Source organism: Lycium barbarum, chromosome 6, assembly GCF_019175385.1.
Source record: "Lycium barbarum isolate Lr01 chromosome 6, ASM1917538v2, whole genome shotgun sequence".
Taxonomy (NCBI): domain Eukaryota; kingdom Viridiplantae; phylum Streptophyta; class Magnoliopsida; order Solanales; family Solanaceae; genus Lycium; species Lycium barbarum.
In genome coordinates, this window is record NC_083342.1 from 115,430,909 (window position 1) to 115,441,481 (window position 10,573).

The 10,573-nt window shown below is 36.0% G+C and overlaps 1 protein-coding gene across 3 annotated transcripts; it reads left to right on the plus strand.

Annotated features, from left to right (window-relative positions):
• Window positions 1–3,077: 3,077 nt before the first annotated feature.
• On the plus strand, window positions 3,078–9,098 carry LOC132645692 (pentatricopeptide repeat-containing protein At1g01970). Of its 3 annotated transcripts, none has more exons than XR_009584158.1 (3): window positions 3,078–3,730; window positions 7,393–8,335; window positions 8,502–9,098. XR_009584158.1 is itself a non-coding variant. In XM_060362828.1 (2 exons), the coding sequence occupies exons 1-2, from the start codon at window positions 3,263–3,265 to the stop codon at window positions 8,164–8,166; spliced, it is 1,242 nt and encodes a 413-aa protein (XP_060218811.1). In that variant the 5' UTR covers window positions 3,078–3,262; the 3' UTR covers window positions 8,167–9,098. The 3 variants fall into 3 exon arrangements, 1 of the variants encoding a protein (XP_060218811.1); XR_009584157.1 differs by having other exon boundaries at window positions 7,393–8,246; XM_060362828.1 differs by having other exon boundaries at window positions 7,393–9,098.
• Window positions 9,099–10,573: the final 1,475 nt, after the last annotated feature.

Genomic DNA, 10,573 nt, shown 5'->3' on the forward strand with positions numbered 1-10,573 from the left:
ATATACCTTATTATAAACGTTATTTGTGTGGTGCTTGTGATGCAACGAGGATAGCCATCTTATGACACTAAATTCATGACATTTCACATATTATGATCCTTTCTAAGTTTGCTATATTAGCCATCAAATTGAATGATATTTCGTTCAATACCAATAAGTATTACATTAAGTATGAGCCGGATTAAACGACGACTTCAAACGAACCTTCTATCTTTTCGCAGTTATCCATGTTTGAAAATGTTACGAAATTCTTTTTTTTTTTTAAGGATGTTGTATTTTTGGATCTCTTTTCTCGTCCTAATACAAGTATAATTATTGAATTGTATAATTAGTACGATAATAATTACATTGTTCAATAATTACAAGTGGTTCCCAGTCATATTCTAAATGTATATTAATGTTAAGTGAAGCATTAATAAGATGTTATTAAGGGTGTGTTCGGTATGAAGGAAAATGTTTTTCTGAAAAATGTGTTCTTGGAAAATGAGTGAATTTCTACTTATTTTCTCATGTTCGTTTGGGTAGCGGAAAATAAGTGAATTTCTTACTTATTTTCTCATGTTCGTTTGGTTGGTAGAAAATATTTTCACGAAAATACCTACCCAAGCCCCACAACTCTACCCCAACCCACCCCCATTTTTTCTTTGAAGTATTTAATTTTTTTCTGAATTTTCTAAACCACCACATCCCCCTCCCCCGGTGTGGATCCCACAACCACCTACCCCCCACCCTCAATTTTTTTTGGAGGGTGTGGTGGGGTGTCGGAAAGGGGGGTGGGGCAAAAAACCAAAAAAAAAAAAAATCAAAACTTTTTTTTCAAAACAAAATTATTATTTGGGGGGGGGGGGGGGGGGTGAGGCAGGGGTGGTGCAAAAAACCCAAAAAAAAAAAAACAAAACTTTTTTTTCAAAACAAAATTAATTTTTTTTAGGGGAGTGGGGGTGGGACAGGGTGGGTGGCATGGGCGTGGGGCAAGGGTGGGGGTAGGGTGGGTGGCATGGGGCAGGGGTAGGGTTTGATTGCGGGCGGGGTGGTGCAAAAAACCAAAAAAAAAAAATCAAAACTTTTTTTTCAAAACAAAATTAATTTTTTTCCAAGGGGTGGGCAGCGGTGGGTGGGTGGGGTACGCGTGGGCGTGGGGTGGTGGGAGTAGTTGGGGAGTGGGTTGGGTGGTTGGTGGAATGCACTTATAGACTTGTTTTCCCTACTTTTATTAGTGAAATCATTTTCTCTATTTTTGAGGAACTTGTTTTCCTAAAGAAAATATTTTCCAAATTTTTTTACCAAACGAACATGAAAAAATTGGAAAACATTTTCCGAAAAATGTTTTCTTCCATACCGAACACACCCTAAATCCAATATATTCAATCATAAGAGCATTTTGAGTTAAAAACATGAATATGAAAATACTTCTTAAAAATAAATAAGTTAAGAGAATTATTAAAAATAAATTAAAATAAGAAAAACGGTATACTATTGTAAACCAAGATTCAAGTAAAATGTAAAGGAAAAACTTTTTTTTTTTTAGGAAAAATTACTTAGCATAGCTACCTCTAAGAGGTAAGTATGGATAATAACTACTCTTTATTTTATTTACTTTTTGTAGCTATAGTCTTTTTCTAACTTACACCTCGTAATTAGTGCCCTGTATCTCCAAAGTCTTTTCTATTCAATTGATTTTCCCTCACCTCCTAGATCTATCTTCTCCCTCATCTCTCTCTTTCTCCGTTCCCTCTCCGATCTATACGAGCTCACTTCCATCTTCTTCCCTAAACAATCTCCCCTTTTTCTCCAAAAAAAAAAAAAAAACTTTTCGTTGACCTCTGATATGATAAAAAGGCAAGTGAAGAAGAAGGAGATCTTTTCTCTCTTCTTGATGGAGACGAATCATCGGTAACGGTGAAAGATGTGGTTCTGGTGAAAAAGCTAGATGAAGATCTAGCGGCTGAAGAAGAGACCTTTCTCCCTGGTACTCTTAACATCAATTTTCGATTCGCCAGAGGAAGAAAGTGACGCCGTCGTTGTCGCTGATGCCGCCACCGCCCATGATGGCTGGGAAAATATTAAGATCTAAGTGTATATCATTTTTCAGCGTATTTATATACAATGTATCTTTTAAGTGTATTATTCATTTTCTTAATGTATACATTATTCAACAAGGTTGCATTTGTATGATCTCTGGTGGAGTTGTGTAGATCTGTATGAATACAATATATTTTAATTTTTTTGAGTAAATATAGCGTATTTTTAAAATGATTTGATCGTATTCTTCATTTGTTTGAGTGTAAATACAGTCGAATAAAAGGAATTTTGAGTGAAAATACAGTCGAATTTGCGACGCCGGTGGAGACCTTGCTGATCGGAGCTCGAATACATTCAAATACAACCAAAACAAAAGGATATATCAACTTATAAATATACTAAAATACATAGTACCGTAGTGTATTTAAATGCACTGGAATACAAAAATACACATGTATTAAGAGAAATTAAGGTTACATGTATTTAAATACACGTGACATCAGACAAGGTTGGATACAACTGAACAATGTATTCAAATACCCGTGAATTGCCTAAATGTAGTTACGAACCGTAAATAAGTAAAAGGCAGCTACTATTTGTTAAGAGCTCCTAAAATGTAGTTATTTGTGTAAGTTGTCCCCCCCCCCCCCCTTTTTTTTTTTTTGCCAAAGGAGATAGTTAAATTGTTTATTATATATATGAGTAACATTAACGAGTGATTTGAATATCTTGATTGATCTCTGCTATCAATTCATAATGTTAGGGCTTGAGAGTGGAGATCTAACCGCTATATGTGATTTATCTAAAAACTAACATGTCAAATGATGGATAAATTATGAAAATATCTCGTCAAAATATAATTTTCGAACTACCGTACCGAAGTTTGACTTGCCGAACTGAGATTTGATTTACGCACTTTCAAAATTCGGAATTAATATCTACTTTCAATTATCAATCACCCAAATAAAACTTTGAAAATACAAAACCGAATAACTTGCTAAACTGAAAATGTCTCCGAATTAATTTTAAAATAAAATAAAAAGAAAAGTTAACCCGTTATGTTATCCACTTATAGCCAGCCCCTCCAATTTTCCAGGCAACGCTTCCGCTCTTTCCTGGCGGAAATCTTGGTTGGTTAAGGAGTACAATTGCCAAAAGAAAAGAGAAAATATTAGAGCATCGATGAAAAGAGAAAACCCACTATAGTTGAAGTGTTCTTGTATTAATTTCTGAATTTGACATGGGTTTTACGGCATGTAATGTCTTTTCTTGTTCCAATCAAACATGTACTTTAACCAATACTATAAAAATCTATCAGTACCCTTTAAAGGGTGTTTTTTTCTTGCAAAAACGTACTACCATTTTTGGGTACTGTGAATTGGGATTTAAGCCTTTATTAGCAGTGCGTAGTAATGTAGCAGCTCAGAATGTTAGTGCTGAAAACCAAGCTAATGATAAACCCAGGTATAAATGGGTTAAGATAGGTTCTGATATTACTGAGGAACAGAAAAAGGCTATATCGAAGCTTCCACCAAAGATGATAAATAGATGTAAGGCATTAATGCAACAGATTATTTGCTATTCACCTGAAAAGGGTAGTGTGTCACTCTTGTTAGAGGCTTGGGTGAAGAGTATGAAGCCTGATAGAGCTGACTGGCTTGTGGTACTCAAAGAATTGGACAGGTTGAATCATCCCATATATTTTGAGGTAGTCTTATTTTCTTCCTGTATTACACAGTTCTTGATTTCACACAAGTCTTACTTGCTGTTGGCTTTTGTTCACATTCATTGTGAGTTTGTTACTTAAAGTTTGCTGGATTAGTATTCTCTGTACTCAGTCTGCTATCTACTGTGGATAATTGTTATTTACAACCATTAGTTTGGTCACTTTCTAACTCAAAATGTAGTTGAAATTGTGCTTTAGTGTCACATTGCCTTCATCAAACTTGATGGATGTAAACAGAAATGGTTGAAATTCTTTCTACTTGCTATTGGTTGGTTGTTAATTCTCGTCCATCTTCACCCTTTTAAACGCTCACCCGAAGGCACAACACTCTACGGTAGCTATTTGGCTACAAAGTCAGGAATTTCGTTAAGGATGTTCAAGGTTTAATATATATATGTATCACAGTATAATTCTCCGATGAAGGGATGAAGGGTGTTCAACTGACCATTCTTCACTGTTTGCAACCATCTCCATATATTTGTGTTCAACAATTGTTGGTATGCCTCCTTTTACTAACTTGACGATGTTTTCTTTTCAACAGTTTTCATAGGTGGTTTCGAATTTACTCTGCCAAATCATATGCATTCTTCCCTTTGTTCTATGGCTTCCATACATTATCATTTAATATTAATTTGTCTGATCTTTCAGTTGCCCCATTAAGGTGTTTTTTTGGTAACCATTAACAACCAAAAATAAGTACATGTTATCCCCATTAAGTTATCTTAAAGTTAAATATCCCTTTCTTTGTGCAAGTCTATTCATGTGTTTTCTTTGTCCTTTTCCTTCCTTTTGGAGTTAAGTTGGAGGGATCATTGTGGCAACGCGTGAGGTTTGTAGTAATGACTTGAAGTAGTAGCGCCGTCACTTTATGATGGGTAAACTTTGGGCTACAAGAATTTGATGCCATTTCTTGTCAAATAGTGTGTTTCCTCTTCATAACCTTTCGATTTGTAGATATTCTCCTTGAAATAGCTGGTATCATTGCACTACTCTTAATGTTAACTGGTCAGGACACTAGATTAAATATGAATTTGTTATCTTTGAGCATCATCGCCCACTGGATAGTAGATTAGAGGTTTTATTTATTTGCTTATTTTTTAGATAATTGAGGTGTAGACTTGAGATCAGTCCTATGTGAATGCTTGTGACTTTCTTCTTGTGCCCATGGTTACAATTTACAGATTAGTGTTGGCCCTTTTTGTTGATCTGCTACTTAAATGGGAGAAGGGTAGCTGGCCAAAAGATACAACACCAACAAAGCTGGCCAAAAGATAGTATTGAGAAATGGGGAACATGTTGAACCCATCTAAGACCTAGTCAGAAGAGTCGATTCGGAGTCTAATAACCTGTTCGGCAAACTTTTCAATAACTAAAACTACCTTTTTTTCTTCCAAAAAACACTTCTTTTTTAGAGATTTGAGGTGCTTGGCCAAAAATGAGAAGTCCTGTGAATTTTCTTTTTAGAGATTTAAGGTGCTTCTGCTGATCCAAGGCATTCATTTTTCTTTCCTGTGATTTAAAATTGCCGACTCGCTCCCTTTTTCCAACATCATTCTATAGTTTTGGTTCAAATTAGCTGTGTGTCTCCTTTAGTTGCTGACTGAGCTTTTATACAAGATGCTGGACATTATCTACAAGAAGGTTATTTATTGCCTTTGAGGACTATTTATTAAGTTGTGCAATGAGCTTACTAGAACCCTTTTCCTTAATTCCTACAAAAAGCAGCGACTTGACAATACCTGTCAACAACTTCCTTACACTGTAAAATAGTGCTTTTCTTGGCACTTAAGGGTTCTCATGGCGCAGGGGTTGAACCTATGTCCCAAGTCACAAGTCCCTCCACCTTTGCCACTTGAATTTATTCCTGGGCCACTCTGTAACATTTTTGGTACCACTACTACTGCACTTTTTGGAGGAAAAAAAAAAGTTAGTGCAACTGCAACATCATTTTAGTGAACATCCAAACAGCTGCCAGCCTGCCAGCAAGAATTTCAAAAAGAAGTCCCTTTTGCTAAAACTTTTGTATCCTTTTTAGAGTGGGAAAGGACTAGGCATGAAAATATGGCTAGGCTCAAGCAATCCTCAAGCAATCATTCCCAGATATAGGGTTGAGCTTGAAAGGTGATATTCATGTAAATAATTAGAATTCTGGTTGAAGAGTGATCTCTTGAGGATTGGTAATGACTTGATTTTCAGTCTTCTTATTTGCAAGTTTTCTGAACTATTTTACCTTAAGTTGGACGTAGGTTTTCTAATGGAGTCTGTATCTTTCTTTGTCTTTTCCCCGAGAAGAAGAAGAATGGGATTGGTGTCATCTCGTGGGGTTCAGCCTGAAAAAGTAATATACAGTAGAATCACGTTAATGTCTGAGTGAACAAGTAAATGTTTTTCAGTCTTCCTGTCAGCAAGTTTTTCTCAACGGCTTCACAGTGCAGGTGGCTTTAAATAGTAGAGTCTGTGTAATCTCCTCACTTTCTATTAGAGGAAGTGATCTACTGGAGAATCTCTTTACCTCTAGGTAAAGAGTAAGTTCTGAAATCTGAATGGACTGCTAAGGGCGTGATGCAAAGTCCTTCTTGTTTGTAAGTTTACTGAACAGTTTAGCTACAAGTTGCTGGTTGATTTTACAGTTGAGCATGCATAATTCCTATTTCTCTAGTAATCCTAAAAACTTCATGACAGTTATCACAAACAACATCATTAATTTAAACCTGGAGAGATGGTGGAGGTTTTGTTGGAGGGGGTGAGGGAAGAGACCAGCAGTCTAAGTGCTGAGCTTATTTAGTACTATCGGATTTATGAATGCATCAGGCCAGATGCTTGCCATGTTAGTATTTGGAACCCCTTTCAATCAATCAGGAAAGTGTAGAATCATTAGAATACCATGAAGATCTTCTAGTTCATTGCTGTGAATATGGATTTTTTTTTTTGCAGAACTTTTTCCTAAATGGTATAGGTTAATCTGCACCTTGGTATGTGTATGAGATTGCTAGAACTGGTTATTGTATGCCTACCCACTCAGGAGAGTAATTTGAAGTCAGTGTTTGACTATGCATAGAAAATTCATCGATATGAAAAGCTCAATCGCTTTTCCCTTTTCTTTTAAATGGGGTAACATCCAATCTCCCAAATCCATCATGTAAATAGTTTTTATCTTACTGCTCCTTGTGGATAACTTTTTGGAGGTCTCCAGCATATCCTTAATGCTGAGGAATACAATTTACCAGGTTTCAAAAAAAAAAAATATTTAAAGCTGTGGACTATTCTCTAGTAGTTCTGGTATTCTCTCAAAGAACATTTGATTCTTCTTTTTTTATAAAGAGTTATCCATCTCCTTTTCAATATTAAACTCTTCAAGTGAATTAAATTGTGGCCAATGTAGCCCCAAAATTGTTGGAATTTATTCAAAATCATTTGTAGAATAATGATTCAATTAACAACAATTGAAGACAGACCCTTCCCTGATCCTAGTTGAATTTGAAAGATAGGAATCAGGAACAGGGCCACAACTATTGTGAGTTTTCTTGATTTCAGTAAACTATGTGCTTACTAGTCTGTCCACCAGACTTTCAACAAGTTCTTTTGAATGAAGAAAAGGAAATCAGTCAATTTATCAACTCCTTGGTGCGCTTCCTGTATCTCAGGTAGCTGAATTATCCCTCTTAGCAGAATCATTTGAAGCCAATGTTCGTGATTACACCAAGATAATTCATGGCTATGCAAAGCTGAATCGGGTGAAAGAAGCTGAAAGTGTGCTCTTATCCATGAAAAGTAGAGGCTTCACATGTGATCAGGTGACACTGACAGCTTTAGTTCACATGTACAGCAAGGCTGGTAACCTTAAGCTGGCTGAAGATACTTTTGAAGAGATGAGGTTGCTTGGAGTACCATTGGATAAGAGGTCCTTTGGGTCAATGATCATGGCCTACGTCAGAGCTGGAATGCTCAGTCAAGGAGAGGCTTTATTGAAGGAAATGGAAGAACAAGAGATTCGTGCTGGAAGAGAAGTTTGTAAAGCACTTCTGAGAGCCTATTCGATGATTGGTGATAGCAAAGGAGCTCAAAGGGTTTTTGACGCACTTCAGTTAGCAGGAGTAATCCCTGATGCGACTATTTGTGGGCTGCTTATGAATGCCTATATTGTGGCTGGTCAATTGAGTGAAGCTTGTATTGCCTTTGAAAATATGAGAAGAGTTGGCATAGAACCAAATGACAAGTGTATCGCATTGCTATTGACAGCTTATGAAACAGAGAACAACCTGAGCAAGGCACTAGATGTTTTGATGGATTTGGAGAGGGATGGTGTTGTGCTTGGCAGAGAAGCTTCTGAATTTCTGGCTTGTTGGTTCAAGAGACTTGGGGTAGTTGGAGAAGTGGAGCTTGTGTTGAGAGATTACGCATCAAACTTAGTGCATTAAGAAACTGATGCTTTCTACTGTAGTCCAAAGTTCTCTCCGTTGTTTCTGTTTGAGAAACAGTCTTGGTTTCCTATCTGCAGGTGTGTAAACTTTTTCACTTCAGAAACTGGTTGGTAAACCTTTTTTCAGTAACTGCAGCCCACCCCAGCTCACAATAAGAAAAAAGGGGGTAAGAATACTGGAGACAGGAGTTTGCTTTTTGTTCTTCTCAATCCGAGTTGGTGAATATACTTGTAGATATGCATATATACTTGCACATATTCAAGCACACGACAACACATGTGTCAACGTTTCTTAGCCTAGTGGTCTAGTTTAAAGTTTTGGCTTTGGTTCAGGTGTCTTCACTCTTGCTGTACATTGATACAGCATACCGCCCAGGAAAGTATCACAAGTCACAGCTGCTTGTATCCACAAAGCAAGCAGAGACATGTTTTTCGTACGTCTGGTAAGAGGTTGAGGGCCTAATACATTTAGAAGAAGAGCTCTTCATGATCTTGGAGATGTAAGCAGCTCTCGGAAGCTGGAATGCGTCTCCCCGAGTCTTGGCAACAGGAATACAATAAGGTTGGCAGAAACAAAGGGTGTACATAAAGGACATGACTGTGCCCCAAGTGTTGGTTGATCCTCTTCTTTCAGCTTCAGTTTTTAGTCATGTGAAACCATTTCTCGTAGTATTTCTATTACTTTTGGTTCATTATAAGTTGTAACTCTATTTTATTAAACTTAATTGGAGAAACATGGTCAGTGAGAAGTGAGAATTCATATAGCTGACCCTAACTTGTTTGGGACTGAGGCGTAGTTGTTGTTCAAGCGATCGAGCGAAAATCCAAGTGTTTGTATTAGGTAAAAAGGATTAAGAGTAATACCTAAGATCCCAATGGATATTGCAGACCTGGAAGCAGCTAATGCTAAAAATCTTCCATTTTGATGAATTGTTAACAGTTTGCCCAATATTATACATGTTGCCCCTTTCTAAGAAGGGATGTATATCTCTAAAGACATTTAATCCTTTACTAAAGACAAGTGATATTTTCTAAAGTTGGGTTGAGATAGGTGTAGCCTTTTCGAGGACTACTCTTTTAGCTCAGTCGATTTAATATAATATCAATAAAAAAGCTGTAGTACCTTTGATTGGAAGTTACTTCTTTCACTTCTAAATTTTAAGCATGTTTTTGCGCGGATTATATTTCTTTTGGGTGGTCTTTGATTTTTACCCCTCAAATTGGTGGCCTTTAATATTGGAAAAAGAATACTGTGTGTACAATGGCCCAAAGTAATGTCACATTTGGCCAATATTTGGGCCTAATACCCTTAGGAGTCCGTTCGGCCCAAAATAATGCCAAGCGCTGGCCGGCCCAGCAACCCAAGTGTTTTTTTATTTTTAAAGATTAGACTTTTTGTGGCGACTTTTAGTCGCCACAAAAAAGTCGCCACTAAAGGTCTACTACAGAAAAATCAGGCTTTTTAGTGGAAATTAGGTTAAATATCCCAAAGCATGTATAATATGTGTATATTTAGTAAGAAATATCCCAAAATATGTATAATATGTGTATATTTAGTAGTATATACAAGAATGATACAATTTATATACATATGCTGAAATTATATACACTTTATATACAAGAATGATACAGTTTATATACATATGTTGGAATTAATTATACATAAATTATACTTTATTTATACATTTATTATACACATATTATACAATAATGATATGATATTTTTTTAACATATACAATAGTGATACATATTATATACCACAATGATACGGTTTCTATGATACATTTTTTATACGTATGATACACTTTTTATACAAGACTGATACAATTTATATACACATGCTGCAATTATATATACACTTTCTATACAAAAATGACACATATTATATACAAAAATGATACAATTTTCTATTCTATAATACATATTATATACACAAATGATACATACCTTAGTGGTTCATCTTTTATACAGTTTCTGTACATTACAGATAGGTACTGATACATATTTTATACACAAATGATACATATTATATACAAAAATAGCCTCAGAGTTTTTTGCAATATTTCTTACAAAATATACACATATTATACATGTTTTGGGATATTTAAATTTTAGTGACGACTTTTTTAATTGCCACTAAAAAGCCTGATTTTTCTGTAGCAGGCCTTTAATGGCGACTTTTTTTTTTTAAAAAAAAAAAGCTCTTGAGCTGTTGGGCATGCCAGCCTTTAGCGGCGACTTTTAGTCGCCACAAAAGGCTTGCTACAGATTTTGGCTACCGGATGAGAATTGTTTAGGGACTACTTTTGGGTTTGGGAAAACTTGGGCCAGGGCGTGGGTTTATTTTGGCCCAGCGGCCATTTGTGTCTTTTTCCCTTTAATATTTGCCTTCACTTAACACCCA